The sequence below is a fragment of the Capra hircus genome, chromosome 13 (genome assembly GCF_001704415.2).
Source record: "Capra hircus breed San Clemente chromosome 13, ASM170441v1, whole genome shotgun sequence".
Lineage (NCBI taxonomy): Eukaryota > Metazoa > Chordata > Mammalia > Artiodactyla > Bovidae > Capra > Capra hircus.
This window is the reverse complement of record NC_030820.1, coordinates 19,619,752-19,636,781: the sequence shown is the minus strand read 5'-3', so window position 1 is coordinate 19,636,781 and position 17,030 is coordinate 19,619,752. Positions and strand designations below refer to the sequence as shown.

The window sequence follows — 17,030 nt, the reverse complement described above, 5'->3', positions numbered from 1 at the left end:
ACACCACAGTTCAAAAGCATCAATTCTTCAGTGCTCAGCCTTCTTCACAGTCTAACTCTCACATCCATACATGACCACTGGAAAAACCATAGCCTTGACTAGACGGACCTTAGTCGGCAAAGGAATGTCTCTACATTTGAATATGCTATCTAGGTTGGTCATAACTTTTCTTCCAAGGAGTAAGCGTCTTTGAATTTCATGCCTGCAGTCACCATCTGCAGTGATTTTGGAGCCCCAAAATATAAAGTTTGACAATCTACTGTTTCCCTATCTATTTCCCATGAAGTGATGGGACCAGATGCCATGATCTTCGTTTTCTGAATGTTGAGCTTTAAGCCAACTTTTTCACTCTCTTCTTTCACTTTCATCAGGAGGCTTTTTAGCTCCTCTTCACTTTCTGCCATGAGGGTGGTGTCACCTGCATATCTGAGGTTATTGATATTTCTCCCGGCAATCTTGATTCCAACTTGTGTTTCTTCCAGTCCAGCGTTTCTCATGATGTACTCTGCATAGAAGTTAAATAAGCAGGGTGACAATATGGAGCCTTGACATACTCCTTTTCGTATTTGGAACCAGTCTGTTGTTCCATGTCCAGTTCTAACTCTTGCTTCCTGACCTGCATTCAGCTTTCTCAAGAGGCAGGTTAGGTGGTCTGGTATCCCCATCTCTCTCAGAATTTTCCACAGTTTACTGTGGAAACAGTCAAAGGCTTTGGCATAGTCAATAAAGCAGAAATAGATGTTTTTCTAGAACTCTCTTCCTTTTTCGATGATCCAGCGGATGTTGGCAATTTGATCTCTGGTTCCTTTGCCTTTTCTAAAACCAGCTTGAACATCAGGGAGTTCACGGTTCACGTATTGCTGAAGCCTGGCTTGGAGAATTTTGAGCATTACTTTACTAGCATGTGAGATGAGTGCAATTATGTGGTAGTTTGAGCATTCTTTGGTATTGCCTTTCTTTGGGATTGCAATGAAAACTGACCTTTTCCAGTCCTGTGGCCACTGCTGAGTTTTCCAAACTTTCTGGCATATTGAGTGCAGCACTTTCACAGCATCATCTTTCAGGATTTGAAACAGCTCCACTGGAATTCCATCACCTCCGCTAGCTTTGTTCGTAGTGATGCTTTCTAAGGCCCACTTGACTTCACACAGGATGTCTGGCTCTAGATTAGTGATCACATCATCGTGATTATCTGGGTCGTGAAGATCTTTTTTGTACAGTTCTTCTGTGTATTCTTACCACCTCTTCTTAATATCTTCTGCTTCTGTTAGGTCCAGACCATTTCTGTCCTTTATCAAACCCATCTTTGCATGAAGTGTTCCCTTGGTATCTCTAATTTTCTTGAAGAGATCTCTAGTCTTTCCCATTCCGTTGTTTTCCTCTATTTCTTTGCATTGATCGCTGAGGAAGGCTTTCTTATCTCTCCTTGCTATTCTTTGGATAGCATTCTTCAGATGCTTACATCTTTCCTTTTCTCCTTTGCTTTTCACCTCTCTTCTTTTCACAGCTATTTATAAGGCCTCCCCAGACAGCCATTTTGCTTTTCTGCATTTCTTTTCCATGGGGATGGTCTTGATCCCTGTCTCCTGTACAATGTCATGAACCTCGTTCCATAGTTCATCAGGCACTCTGTCTATCAGATCTAGACCCTTAAATCTATTACTCACTTCCACTGTATAATCATAAGGGATTTTATTTCAGTCATACCTGAATGGTCTAGCAGTTTTCCCTACTTTCTTCAATTTCAGTCTGAATTTGGCAATAAGGAGTTCATGATCTGAGCCACAGTCAGCTCCCGGTCTTGTTTTTGTTGACTGTATAGAGCTTCTCCATCTTTGTCTGCAAAGAATATAATCAATCTGATTTCGGTGTTGACCATCTGGTGATGTCCATGTGTAGAGTCTTCTCTTGTGTTGTTGGAAGAGGGTGTTTGCTATGACCAGTGCATTTTCTTGGCAAAACTCTATTAGTCTTTGCCCTGCTTCATTCCGTATTCCAAGGCCAAATTTACCTGTTACTCTAGGTGTTTCTTGACTTCCTACTTTTGCATTCCAGTCCCCTATAATGAAAAGGACATCTTTTTTGGGTGTTAGTTCTAAAAGATCTTGTAGGTCTTCATAAAACCATTCAACTTCAGTTTCTTCAGCATTACTGGTTGGGGCATAGACTTGGATAACTGTGATATTTGAATAGTTTACCTTGGAGATGAACAGAGATCATTCTGTCATTTTTGAGATTGCGTCCAAGTACTGCATTTGTGACTAGTTTAACGTCTCCCTATTTTCCAAAGTATTAGGTGTTTTCGAGGATCTCCAAAAAAAGCGTATTTTGTGAGGTGTTGATTGGAAATCAGTTCCTTTAGTTAAAATGAATCCTAGGAATCGTTCCTCCCAGTTTAAAAAAACAAGGAATAGCTACAAAGTGCAAAACAGAACTGAAATTTCAAGGAAAAATCTTGAACAACTGTGGATTATAAAAATGTTTATCTAATGCTCTTTAATAAGAACTATTGTAAACTGACTTAAGAAAAGACTTGAAAGAAGTGTTGGCTGCATTTGGAATTGAATTAAATTTATTATTCAGTTAACTAAGAAGTCCACATATGTATAAGCCAATTTTCTATGTACTTGTTTCATTTCCTGCCCCCCCCACCCCCACCTGTGGTTCAGTTCAGTTCAGTTCAGTTCAGTCTCTCAGTGTGTCCGACTCTTTAGGTTTTAACAAATATGAACACTTCACAGATTGGGATGAAATGTAACAAATATCCATGACACTGAAGGAGAGAAATCAAAGACTATGGATTTATGTGGTAGATTTTAACCTCAGCATCAGGGGCCTTTTAAAACAAACTATTTTATTACTTGTACAAGTGTATTTCTTATTATGTGCTTCCAGTGTTATGGTTCAAAGACCCTTTAAGACTTATACGTAAAATAGTGTGTTTCAACATTCTGATATTAAAGGCAAGTTTAAATCTCCCATACGAAAAGGTATGTACTGTCTATGAAAATCAGTTTAATTTCATGACCGTGAATTGGCCCATTGTATATATGATGTGTATATACAGCAACCCCATGGACCCCATGGAGCCCATGGGGGAACCCCATGGAGCCCCACCAGGCTCCTCTGTCCAGGGAATTTTCCAAGCAAGAATACTGAAGTGGGTTGCCATTTCCTTCTCCAGAGGATCTTCCCAATCCAGGGATAAAACCGGAATCTCTTGGGGCTCCTGCATTGGCAGGCTGATTCTTTCAACACTGTGCCACCTGTGAAGCCCCATATATATAAATTTATATTCACCTCTTTTGTTTTTGAACATAAAGTCTTAAAGGGACATTTCTAGTCCTAATTTTAAGATAAAGTCAAAACAACTAGGGAATTAAAAATATTTTTAAACTACATATTTTTTAAAAATTATCTTTTACTTGGTGGAAAAATGCCTTACAGTTTTGTGTTGTTTCCTGCCATACAACAACATGAATCAGTCATAATTACACATTATATGTATACACATATCCCTTCCCTCCTGAGCCTCCCTGATCCAACCCCTCTAGGTCATTACAAAGCTCCAGGGCTGGGCTCCTTCTGTTACTTACTGATGTCCCACTACCTACCTATTTTATACATGATAGTGTATGTATGTCAATGGTACTTTCTCAGTTTGTTCCACCCTCACCTTCCTCTGCTGTGTCCATAAGCCTGTTCTCTATTAGATTAATCAGTACCATTTTTCTAGATTCCATATATATGTGTTAATATATGATACTTGTTTGACTTACTTTACTCCATATAAGAGGCTTCAGGTTCATCCACCTCACTACAGTTAACTCAAATTTGTTCCTTTTAATGGCTGAGTAATATTCTGTTGTATAAATGTACCATTGCTTCTTCATCCATTCATCTGTTGATGGACATCTAGGTTGCTTTCATTTCCTGGCTGTACAACTACATATGTTTAATATTCCCTAGGAAGAACTATTATAAACTTACTTTAGATCAAGCTAAACTGGCCACAGCTGGAATTGAATACAATGTATTACTCAGTTAACTAAGATATATTGCATGCATAGCTTTAACTAAGGATCCAGGGACAGCATGTTCTGTTGACTAGGAATGAAACTTAAAAAAAAAAAAAAAAAAAAAACTTCTAAATCTTAAAAGATTATATTCACTGTGACTTTAAAATTCTCCATCAGTCTTTCATGTTTCTGCATATCTCCTCATACCTTTTTGATCTGGACTATCTTTTCAAGGATATTTGTATAGCAAACGGTTTTTAGAAATTTAACATCCCTCTTTGGGGCAGAGGGCAGATTTGTTGACTCATCATGATAGTAAAGACAATGTCTCCCACTGAAAAAAGATGAGGTTTTCAGAAAAGATGAGGGATAGGGTGGAGGGAAGCTCATGGGTGGGGCTATGAGCTGAACAGATTTAGTCATACTACCCCACAGTCTTCGGGAAGGTGTGAGACAAGGACTCTTCTTGAGGTTCAGGGTGGTGAGTTCCCAGAGGGGGAGAAAAGATAGGGCTTTCTTAAACAGGATTCCTCTCAAGGAACCCAGTTCAACTCTACAAGCATCAGCTGGCCACCATTGCTTTGTAGGAGTCAGGGCTTTGGAACGAGCACAAGTGTTACTATTCTGGCTGCTGCTATTGCTATGATTAATAAACTTTCCTTTGACTCTGGCTCAGGAGGCTCATAGCTTCTGCCAGGATCTATGATACTGTGGTATGCTGACTTGTTTTCTAACAAATAAGCAAAACTGTAGACCCTTCCCAGTTGTTGGCAGTTTTAGTGACAAAGATGGAGTACTAACAAGACATGACTTCCTAGAACAGGAAATATAAGAGCTTCTCCACAGTCCATTTAGTACATTTAACATGATTTGGACTCCTAGGAGATCGAACCAGTCAATCCTAAAGGAAATCAACCCTGAGTATCCATTAGAAGGACTGATGGCTGAGGCTGAAGCTCCAATACTTTGGCCACCTGATGCAAAGAACTGACTGACTGGGAAGGATTCTAATAGTGGGAAAGATTGAGGGCAGGAAGAGAAGAGGGTGACACAGGATGAGATGGTTGGATGGCATCATCGACTCAATGAACATGAGTTTGAGCAAACTCTGGGAGATGGTGAAGGACAGGGAAGCCTGGTGTGCTGCAGTCCATGGGGTCTCAGGGAGTAGGACACGGCTTAGTGACTGAACAACAGCAACATGATTTGAAAAAAGTCCTTGGATTTAGTAACAGCTATGTTATTCAATCTGGCAATAAATAATCCTCTATTCTCTCACTGAGGAGGAATTAGGGATAAGGCTGTACTGAGCACTGGGAAGCAGGTTCAAAGACAGCTGCCCGAACAGTGACTTGATTGTTGTTATCCTTGGGATGAGGGCTAGAGGGTCCATATGATCAGCCTCACACCCATCCTACTGCTGCTGCTGCTGCTAAGTCGCTTCAGGCGTGTCCGACTTTGTACGACCCCATAGACGGCAGCCCACCCGGCTCCCCCGTCCCTGGGATTCTCCAGGCAAGAACACTGGAGTGGGTTGCCATTTCCTTCTCCAATGCAGGAAAGTGAAAAGTGAAAGTGAAGTCGCGAAGTCGTGTCCGACTTCGCGACCCCATGAACTGCAGCCTACCAGGCTCCTCCATCCATGGGATTTTCCAGGCAAGAGTACTGGAGTGGGGTGCCATTGCCTTCTCCGCACACCCATCCTAACCAATACTAAGATTCACCCTGGCTTAGAGGAAAATTCTGATCCTTTTCAGACAATAATTACAGAGACACTCACCTATGCCAAATGCAAAAAGAGTGAAATTTATGTATGCTCTGAGTAGAAATCTTGCACATTTACAGAACTCTGACTGGTTAGCTTGGGAGATAAAAGGAAGGCACACATACTATTTGTTAAGCAGTCAGATGTGTGAAAAGGAAGGAATAGCTCTTCCCAGGGTGCTGTAAAAGACAGTTTGGTTCAGCACTCTAGGCAGAACTATTTCTTTTCACAAGCTGTTTGATGGGAATAGCTTGGCCCTCTTACAGCTCAACTTCTCCTGAATTCTATCAAGCCAATATCAGATCCTTTCAAAGATGACATTAAAAAGCCTTAAAGTTTTTTTTTGAAGTGGGTTTTGGTCATAAGGGCACCCTGATCCTCTTAGTAAAAGTTCTCTGAGATAGAAAAATCCCATGAGAAGTCACAGATAAAGCCCTACATAGTATCTGGGCATATATTGCTCTGCCTTTTGCCTGTATGCTCCCCTATACTGGCCCTCATGGGCTGAAAGACAGACACATTATGCATCTTTATAAGTTTTATAAAAATCCTCTTGTCTCTCTTGCTCCTGATTGATTCTTCCAGATAAAAAGCTTGGGTGACAATAAAGGATTATTGGAAAGATGTAGTTATAGTTCCTGGAATGGGACCCATGAATTTTGTGGCAATGGAAAGATAGGGGGAAAAAACAAAAAGCATCTGGGGAGGGAGCAAGTTAAGCATTGAGAAGTAGAGGGAAATGAAGGGACATTAATATTTTTTTGTCTTTTAGAACAACTCTAGGACTCTTCCTCACAAAGGAAAATGCCTTAGTGCAACTTTCCCAAACTACTGCAAGTTCCTTTAATTTAACTGACTCCTGGGTTGCTGTCTGTTAGAGAGCTTTGATTGCAGTTTAACCGCTGTTCTCTTAATCTTACTTCTCAATATTGGAAATAGCAGCAAATGGCCCCAGTTTTTTCACTTCCCATGATATCTTTAAAATTCCATTTTAGCTCCTTTTTACTTTTGAGTCACTGGTTACAACTCTTTTCTGTGTTATTTTATGATTCACTTTAGGCTCAGATAGTAAAGACCCTGCCTGCAATGCGGCAGACCCAGGTTCAATCCCTGGGTTGTAAAGATCTCCTGGAGAAGGGAATAGCAACCCACCCCAGTATTCTTGCCTGGAGAATAACATGGACAGAGGAGCCTGGCGGGCTACAGTCCATGTGGTTGCAAAGAGTTGAACATGACTGAACAACTAACACTTAGGTTTTAGAGTATCTGTCTTTAACTTACTACATGTATTAGTTTCTTATAGCTTCTGTTCCAAATTATTACTTGGTGGATTAAAACAAAATAATCTCTCATGAAATGTGAAATAGTTCACTGGGCTAAAGTCATAGTGTTGGCGGGATTACACTACCTCCAGAAGCTCTGGAAGGGAATTTGCCTCTTTCCTCTTCCAGTTCCTGGTAGCTGCTGACAATCCTTGACTTATGAACACATTGCTTGAATCTTTGCCTTGCTGGTAACATTGCATTCTTTTTTTCTATGTCAAATCTCCCTCTGCCTTTTATTTCCCCCTTGGCCATGCCTGGAAGCATGTGGGAATCTTAGTACCCTGAACAGGGATGGAACCCGCTGTGCCCCTTGCAGTGGAAGCATAGAGTCTTAACCACGGGACCGTCAGGGAAGTCCCCCTCTGCTTCTTTCTCACTTGCTGACACCCAGGTTATCGGAGATAATCTCTTCATGTACATGTACAGTGATCATGTATGGATGTGAAAGTTGGATCATAAAGAAGGCTGAGTGCCAAAGAACTGATGCTTTTGAACTGTGGTGCTGGAGAAGACTCTTGTTCCTTGGACACCAAGGAGATCAAACCAGTCAGTCCTAAAGGAAATCACCCTGAATATCATTGAAAGGACTGATGCTGAAGCTTCAATTCTTTGGCTACCTGATGGGAGGCACCAAGTCATTGGAAAAGACTCTTCATGATGCGAAAGATTTGAGGGCAAGAGGAGCAGGCGATGACAGAGGATGAGATGGTTGGATGACATCATAGACTCAGGGGACGTGAGTTTGAGCAAACTCTGAAAGATAGACACCATCCTCCCCCAGCCAGGCAATTTTGATTGCATACTTGACTGATTTTTACCTTGTTGGGTACTGGATGTTTTAATATGCCTGTAAATATTCTTGAACTCTTAGTCAAATTATTGAAAGTATTTCACTCAGGTATTACTTTGAAGATTCATTTTTGCCAGGTCTAGATGCTTACTCCTTAGAAGGAAAGTTATGACCAACCTAGACAGCATATTGAAAAGCAGAGACATTACTTTGCCAACAAAGGTCCGTCTAGTCAAGGCTATGGTTTTTCCAGCAGTCATGTATGGATGTGAGAGTTGGACTGTGAAGAAAGCTGAGCACCAAGAATTGATGCTTTTGAACTGTGGTGTTGGAGAAGACTCTTGAGAGTCCCTTGGACTGCAAGGAGATCCAACCAGTCCATTCTGAAGGAGATCAGCCCTGGGATTTCTTTGAAAGGAATGATGCTAAAGTTGAAACTCCAGTACTTTGGCCACCTCATGGGAAGAGTTGACTCATTGGAAAAGACTCTGATGCTGGGAGGGATTGGGGGCGGGAGGAGAAAGGGACAACAGAGGATGAGATGGCTGGATGGCATCACTGACTCGATGGACGTGAGTCTGAGTGAGCTCCGGGAGTTGGTGATGGACAGGGAGGCCTGGTGTGCTGGTGTGCTGCAATTTATGGGGTCACAAAGAGTCAGACACGACTGAGTGACTGAACTGAACTGAGGGAAGTGTTTAGTGTAAGACTAGTTTTGACCACCTCCTGAGGCAAAATTCCTGTGAGTACTTAATGAGTACCCATAAATTGCACGCTTCTCAGGCTTCGTTCAGAGAAGGCAATGGCAACCCACTCCAGTACTCTTGCGTGGAAAATCCCATGGGCGGAGGAGCCTGGTAGGCTGCAGTCCATGGGGTGGCCAAGAGTCGGACTGACTTAGCGACTTCACTTTCACTTTTCACTTTCATGTTTTGGAGAAGGAAATGGCAACCCACTCCAGTGTTCTTGCCTGGAGAATCCCAGGGACGGGGGAGCCGGGTGGGCTGCCGTCTATGGGGTCGCACAGAGTCGGACACGCCTGAAGCGACTTAGCAGCAGAAGCAGCAAGCAGGCTGCGCTAGTGGTAAAGAACCCGCCTGCCAATGCAGGAGATAGAAGAGATGTGGGTTCAATTCCTGGGTCAGGAAAATCCCCTGGAGGAGGGCATGGCAACCCACTTCAGTAGTCTTGCCGGGAGAATCCCCATGGATAGAGGGGCCTGGCCAGCTACAGTTCGTGGGGGTCACAGAGTCGGACATGACCGAAGTGACTTAGCAGGCAAATCAATTATTTCTCAACAAAACATTTAGTGGTCTAAAATAAATAAATAAAAGCGTGGCAACTGACTCCGCAACACCTCCCAGTGAAAACTTTAGCTGATGCCAGAGGAGGTCCTGGGACTCAGGTTTTGCCAGCGAAGCCCAAGCTCTCAAAGCACCACATAGGATGGTGTTTTAGCTCTCCAGGCCGAAAGCCTAGAAGCACCTGCGCACGTGAAGCACCTGCGCACGTGAACCACCTGGAAGGAATCACCTAGGAGAGCGGGCGGGGCGAGCCAGTAGGGGGCGCGGAAGCCCTCGTCCCTCCCCCTCCCGCAGGTGATTCTCGGCTCCCGCCGCTGGCGCTGCTACTGGGCGACAGCGTCGTGACGTGGCGTCAACGGCCGTCGGGCTACGGCTGGCAGCTGCCGCCGCGGGTCGTCGGAGCCCGTCCTTTCCTTTCGGCACAAATGTCCGTTTGTAAAACAGCAGGGCTGGCGTCTGCAGGATTTGCAGGCTTCAGTCCTGTAGGAAGTGCGGGAGGCTCAGAATTTCCAACGTGTTCACCTTAGAGCCAGCCACGGCAGCGCCAGCCCACCCAGTAGCCCGAGTGCCCGCAGCGTCAGCAGGTACGCCGAGGGGATGAGCTACCTCCCTCGTCCTCTCCGAGCGTTTCCACTAGTTTCTCTGGCAGAGGCATCTTTGTTTTTCTCTGTTTTCTTATCTTGATGCAGACTTGAAGGCCAGTGATCCTTGTACCCACATCTCGCCTCCCCTCGCTCCCCCTTTTCTATAATGTCTCTTTAAAGTGCTTGAAATGGTATCAAGCGAATCCTTGAAGGAACACTATACATTTGTCTTCGTGTTTAAAAGTGACTGGTTGTTGTTGCTCAGTTGCTCACTTGAGTCTGACTCTGTGTGACCCCGTGGGCTGTAGCCTGCCAGGCTTCTCTTGTCCATGGATTCTCCAGGTAAGAATACTGGAGTGGGTTTCTTTGTTCTCCTCCAGGGGATCTTCCAGACCCAGGGATCAGACCCGCATCTCCTTCATTATCAGTCGGTTTCTTTACCACTGAACCAGCGTGACTGGTAACCTTGGGTAAATTTCTGGTGAGACAGAATCAACCTCCTGGCACTGTTAGGAGGATTAAATGGAACAGAGGTGTAAAATTCTAAGTATTTTCTTGTATGTTTTCACCACATGTAACTTTTAAAAACTTGTGGTGTGCTTGATGGAGTGGTTTGTTAGGTTAATTACTAGCACCTGGTGAATTTCCCATCCTTTTCTTTTGGTTTCTTAAAGTAGCCCATTATCTCTGCATTCCCATCTTAGATAAACTTGCTCTGTTCCCTCCTCTAAAGGCCCATTTGTGCCTTAAAACCCTTTTCTGTTTACACAAGGACTTCTTCACAGCAATTCCCTCTCTCTGTCATACTTTTTTCTTTCTATTGAATCATTTCAATCAGCAAATTAGTTTCCTAGGACTGTGGTACCAAAGTGCCACAAATAAGGTGATTTAAAACAATTTTTTATTTTTAAAATGTATTTGGTTGTGTGGGGTCTTAGTTGTGGCAGGTTGAATCTTTAGTTGCTGCAGGGAGTATCTTTCATTTCATCATGCAAACTCTGAGTTTCAGCTTGTGAGATCTAGTTCTCTGACCAGGGATTGGGGAGCACAGGATCTTGACTACTTGGGCCACCTCGGAAGTCCCTGAAACAGTATATTGTGAGAGAAATTTATTCTTTCATTATTCTGGAGCCTGAGTCTGAAATCAATATGTTGGCAGGGCTGTGCTCCACCTGAAAGTTCTAGGGAAGAATCCTCTCTTGCTGCTTTTCAGCTTCTGGTAGATGCTGGCAATCCTTAATATTCCATGCCTTACGGCTGCACCCCTCCAATCTCTGCCCTTGTCATTTCATGGCTTTCTTCCTTGTATGTCTGTGCACAAGTGTCTTCATCTTCCTTTCTTGTAGTAACACCAGTCAATGGGTTTAGGGCCCACCCTAATCCAATATGATTTAATTTTAACTCGATCATATCTACAAAGACTTTTCAAATATGATCATATTCCCAGGTATCAAGGGTTAGGACTTGAACATGTGTTGTTAGAGGAGATACTTCAGATTACAACAGACTAATCTAGGTGTGGAGTGCTTCAGACAACAGGGAACCAATGCTATTTCATCTTAATTATGCCAGTCTATCAGACAACTCCCAGGGTCAGGCACATGCATTTAAACCGTTGGGGAGGAGGCATTGTCCTGAATGTTAATAAGCTTTGGACAAAGAGAAGTAGGCGGATGAAAGCTTAGGGCCTGCCCGGTCTTACTTCCTTGCTTAGTCCAGCATGACTTTGGTGCTGCCCTGATATTGCTCTGCTGAAAGGCTATTACTTTCTGTGGAAATAATAATATTCATAAAAGGCATGTGTTAGCTCAAGAATGGGGGAAAGGTAAAAATAAAATTGTAAAGTTTTCTAAATACATTCTTTCACTGTTGCCACTGTCTTGTTCCTGCCTTTCAGCACCTGTCCTAAGTGCCCACTCATAAATCACACATCTAGGGGATTTTCACGGGTTTTAGTTGTTGCTGTTAGGAATGTTTCCCTCTCCATTTTGTAATTTCTCCAGAGTTGATTTTAGGATTCACCATCTTAATGTCAATTGATAATCCTGCTATCCTTTTTGTTTCTTTAAAAATTTTTTTGTTTTGTATTGAAATATAATTGATTTATAATATGTTAGTTTCAGAATTAGCACTTAGTTAGCAAATTGATTGAGTTAGTGTGTACATATATATCTATTCTTTTTCAAGTTCTTTTCCCATTTAGGTTATTACAGAGTATTGAGTAGAGGTCCCTGTGCTATGCAGTAGGTCCTTGTTATTTATTTTAAATATAGTAGTGTATACATGCCAATCCTAAACTCCAGGTTTATCTGTTCCCCTCACCTTTACGTTTTGGTCACCAGAAGTTTGTTTTCTAAGTCTGTGATTTTGTTTCTGTCTTGTAAATAAGTTCATTTGTATCTTTTTTTTTTTTTTAAGATTCTGCAGATAAGTGATATCATATGGTACTTGTCTCTGACTTCAGTTAGTATGAAAATCACCATGTCCATTCATGTTGCAAATGGCATTATTTCATTATTTTTAATCTGAAATCTTACTGCTTTATTCACAGGGAGGAAAACAGATTTTTCATCTATAATTCAGAAGCTAAGTAAATAACAAAATGAAGCCAGTAAAGCATCTGTTGACCTCTAGTAGTAAATTGGTAAACGTTCCAGAATTAACATTTAAAAAAGGACTATTTAATTCACCATTGTCACCTAAACCAAAGGAAAAACATAGTGCAAAATTAGTACGTGATAAACTTGAACCGATGGTCTTAAGATCTCCACCAACAGGAGAATCCATTGTAAGGTATGCTTTGCCCATTCCATCAAATAAGACAAAGGAGTTAATAGCAGAAGATGAATTGATCAGGAAAATTACCAAACATCTGAAGATGGTAAGATACTTGTTGATGCTTGATCCCCATAACCATTTCCAGGTTTATTGATTTCCTGAGAAGACTCACTGGATTCAGCATATGGTCATATTGATAGCTAAGATATAGTGAAAGAAAAGCAAAATCAGCGAAAGGAAAAGGCACACGGGATGAAGTCTGGAGGAAACCAGGTCCAAGCTTCCTAGATTTCTTTACCTTTCGAGTCACCCAGGACATGCTTAATTCCCCCAACAGCAAATTGTGGCAACACATGTGAAATCTATACCAGAAGAATTTATTAGAGACTCAGTGTCCAGGGTTTCACTGGAGGTTGGTCGCTTTGGTACTCTCTGCCTTTTTGTTGTTCACTAGCTCAGTTGTATCAGATTCTTTGTGAATCCATGGACTGCAGCACACCAGGCTTCTTTGTCCTTCACTGTCTCTCAAAGTTTGCTCAAACTCATGTCCATTGAATCAGTATGCCATCCAACCATCTCATCCTCTGTTGCCCCCTTCTCCTCCTTCCCTCAATCTTTCCCAGCATGAAGAGTCTTTTCCAATGAATTGGAGCCTCCCATCAGGTGGCCAAAGTATTGGAGCTTCAGCATCAGTCCTTCCAAGGATTGTTCGGGGTTGATTTCCTTTAGGATTGACTGGTTTGAACTCCTTGTTGTCCAAGGGACTCTCAAGAATCTTCTCCAGCACCATAATTCGAAGGCATCAATTCTTCAGTGCTCAGCTTTCTTTATGGTCCAACTCTTACATCTGTACGTGACTACTGGAAAAGGCATAGTTTTGACTATACAAACCTTTGTGGGCAAAGTGATGTCTCTGCTTTTTAATACACTGTCTAGGTTTGTCATAGACAAAGAGCAAGCATCTTTTAATTTCGTGAGTGCATGTACCAAAATTCCATACTCCCTGAAGGAAAGCAGGTGTTCAGCATAAATCATACAGTTTGTACAGTGAATTTAGGGACAATGAGCCATTATCATCAGTCAGCGAACAGTGGGAATCCTCCTGAAATACAGGTTCTGAGACATAAGCAGATCTTTCTAAGAATAGGCCTTTCTAAATTTCATGCTTGCTCTGTTAGCTCTTCTCTGCACTTTAGAAACTCTAGCTCTCAGTGATGGGGGTGGGGCGGGAATCTCCTTTTCTCTGAGATTCTTTTTTGCACATTGATCCAGAATTGAGTAATTGTACATGCACCCAATACGAAGTAAGAACAGTGAGGGATAGCACAAATATACAAAAAGTATAGTTCATCAAACTTCCAAAGTACAAGTTTGCTCAAAGTTCAAAGGGTTAGCTCCGAGAATTTCCTTTAAAAACATATTGTTCTGTGGTCTCCATCTCTCTATTTTTCCTACTCTCTTCAAGGAAGAAAAGAAAGTCAAGTCAGATTTTGAGGTGGTAAGTAGAGTTGAGGCTTCAGCTGTTCATAGACTCTTCCTTCAATGCAGAAATGGAAGAGTCATAGGGCCTGTCTTCATTGAGAGACATGAAGGACTGTTACACTGCTTCTTCGGGATGATATGAGGTGGGGCATGAGATGGAAAATTTAAGTGTATGGCACTGGCAGAAATAAGTCTTACTGCTAAAATGATTCTGACATGGTTGATTAAGTACATTTTTATGTTTAGTATATTAATAAATACAATTTTTGCACCATAAGTATATAATTCGCTTTGATATTTCTAATAGGTGGTTGCCAGTTTGGAAGAAACCTATGGATATGGCACTCAAAATGGAGAAAAAGAAATTGTGAAGCCTGAACATGAAGAATTAACCTTTTCTGTAAGTGTATGTAATGCTAATGTGGAGACATTAATGCTGTAAAGGGCCTAGATTTTCTTTTAGAATCTGTATATGTTCTCTGAATTCGCCATCCATGAAAATGATTGTCTTAGGAAACCTGAAAGTACTGTACTGATTTTTTCCATCCTCTGCCAAATACTTATCTTAAAGTTTAATTAAGGCATATCTTTATCTTGAGCTTACTTTTGGTGCTAATGTATCTCCTGCTTAATATTTAAGCTTTGGTTGGAGTTGATTTGCAAATGTGTAGTCTTTATTGGGTTAAGAAATTATTTTTCTATTTTTTGGTTTACTAAAGAACCCCGAACATTAAAGAGATTATTGAATTTTAACAAATATCTTTGTTGTATATATTGAAATGATGTAACTATTAAAGTGATTACATTTTATAATTAATTTTGTTAGTTAGGGATTGGGTTTGGCTTCATGTAATAAAATAACTATGTTGGATCTTTCAAACCCAACAACCGTGTTGAGTCTGTCAAACACAGTATGTTTCTTGGTTTATTTGATTTCTTTTTCTTGTTTTATTTTTTCAGCAACTGTGATTTTCATCATACAGATCTGGTATAGTTTTCTTAAGATTTATACATTAATATTATGCTACTTGGAATGATTTTTAATGACATTATGTTTTTTTATTTTTTCCCTTATTAGTATATAAAAATATGATTTTTCATGTGTTGATGTTATATCTTACACACTTGCTCAATGTACTGTTTTTCGTTTTAGGATTTTTCTGTAGATACTTTGGGGTTTTGTACCTAAGCAATTAGTAGTGTAGTGAAGTTGCTCAGTCATGCCCGACTCTTTGCAACCCCATGGACTATAGCCTACCAGGCTCCTCCATCCGGGGGATTCTCCAGGCAAGAGTACTGGAGTGGGGTGCCATTTCCTTCTCCAGGAGATCTTCCCAACCCAGGGATTGAACCTGGGTCTCCCGCATTGCAGGCAGACGCTTTACCATCTGAGCCAACAGGGAAGCTCACCTAAGCAATTATGTCATCTTCAAATAAGGACAGTTTTACTTCTTCTTGTTCAATCTGAATGTTTTTATTTCTTCCTTTCTCTCTTTCTTTTTGGTCATGCTATATAGCATGCAGGCTCTTAGTTCCCCCACCAGGGATCGAACCCACATGCCCTTCATTTCAAGGCAGATTCTTAACCACCAGGGAAGTCCCTATTTCCACTTTCTAAAGAGGTTTTTTTTTTTTTTTTCATTATAAGTAGATGTTGAATTTTATCAGAAATGTCTTCTGCATCTGTTGAGATTATCATATGGTTTTTATTTTCCAATTTGTCAATATGGTGTATCACATTGATTGCAGATATTGAAAAACCCTGTATCCCTGGGATAAATCCCACTTGATCTTATTTTATGGTCCTTGTAACATATTGTTGGAGTAGGTTTGCTAGTATTTGGAGGATTTTTGTTTATCAGTGATACTGTCTTATAATTTTCTTTTTCATGGTGTGTCTGGTTTTTGTATCAGAGTGATGATGGCCTTGGAAACAGAGATCATTCTGTAGTTTTTGAGATTGCATCCAAGTACTGCATTTCAGACTCTTTTGTTGACCATGATGGCTACTCCATTTCTTCTAAGGGATTCCTGCCCACAGTAGTAGATATAATGGTCATCTGAGTTAAATTTACCCTTTCCAGTCCATTTTAGAACGCTGATTCCTAGAGTGTCGATGTTCATCTGCTGTTTGACCACTTCCAATTTGCCTTGATTCATGGACCTAACATTCCAGGTTCCTATGCAATATTGCTCCTAACAGCATCGGACCTTGCTTCTATCACCAGTCACATCCACAACTGGGTATTGCTTTGCTTTGGCTTCATCCCTTCATTCTTTCTGGAGTTATTTCTCTACTGATCTCCAGTAGCATATTGGGCACCTACCAACCTGGGGAGTTCCTCTTTCAGTATCCTCTCATTTTGCCTTTTCATATGTTCATGGGGTTCTCAAGGCAAGAATACTGAAGTGGTTTGCCATTCTCTTCTCCAGTGGACCACATTCTGTCATACCTCTTCACCATGACTCTCCCGTCTTGGGTTGCCCCACAGGCATGGCTTAGTTTCATTGAGTTAGACAAGGCTGTGGTCCATGTGATTAGATTGGCTAGTTTCTGTGATTATGGTTTCAGTGTGTCTGCCCTCTGATGCCCTCTTACAGCACCTACCGTCTTACTTGGGTTTCTTTTACCTTGGACATGGGGTATCTCTTCATGGCTACTCCAGCAAAGTGCAGCCACTGCTTCTTACCTTGGACGAGGGGTATCTCTTCACAGCTGCCCCTCCTGACCTTGAACAAGGAGTAGTTCCTCTCGGTCCTCCTGCGCCCGCACAGCCTCCGCTCCTTGGATGTTCAGCAATACATGAACCGTGAACTTCCAGGTGTTCAAGCTGGTTTTAGAAAAGGCAGAGGAACCAGAGATCAAATTGCCAACATCCGCTGGATCATCGAAAAAGCAAGAGAGTTCCAGAAAAACATCTGTTTCTGCTTTATTGACTATGCCAAAGCCTTTGACTGTGTGGATCACAATAAACTGTGGAAA

General features: G+C 41.6%; 1 protein-coding gene across 1 annotated transcript in view; it reads left to right on the top strand.

Annotated features, from left to right (window-relative positions):
- Positions 12,351–17,030, top strand: part of CCDC7 (coiled-coil domain containing 7) — an 85,452-nt gene continuing 80,772 nt past the window's right edge. The window contains exons 1-2 of the mRNA XM_018056851.1: positions 12,351–12,668; positions 14,355–14,447. Coding sequence (XP_017912340.1) covers positions 12,390–12,668; positions 14,355–14,447 — 372 coding nt within the window. The 5' untranslated portion in view covers positions 12,351–12,389. The remainder of the gene's footprint in view (positions 12,669–14,354; positions 14,448–17,030) is intronic.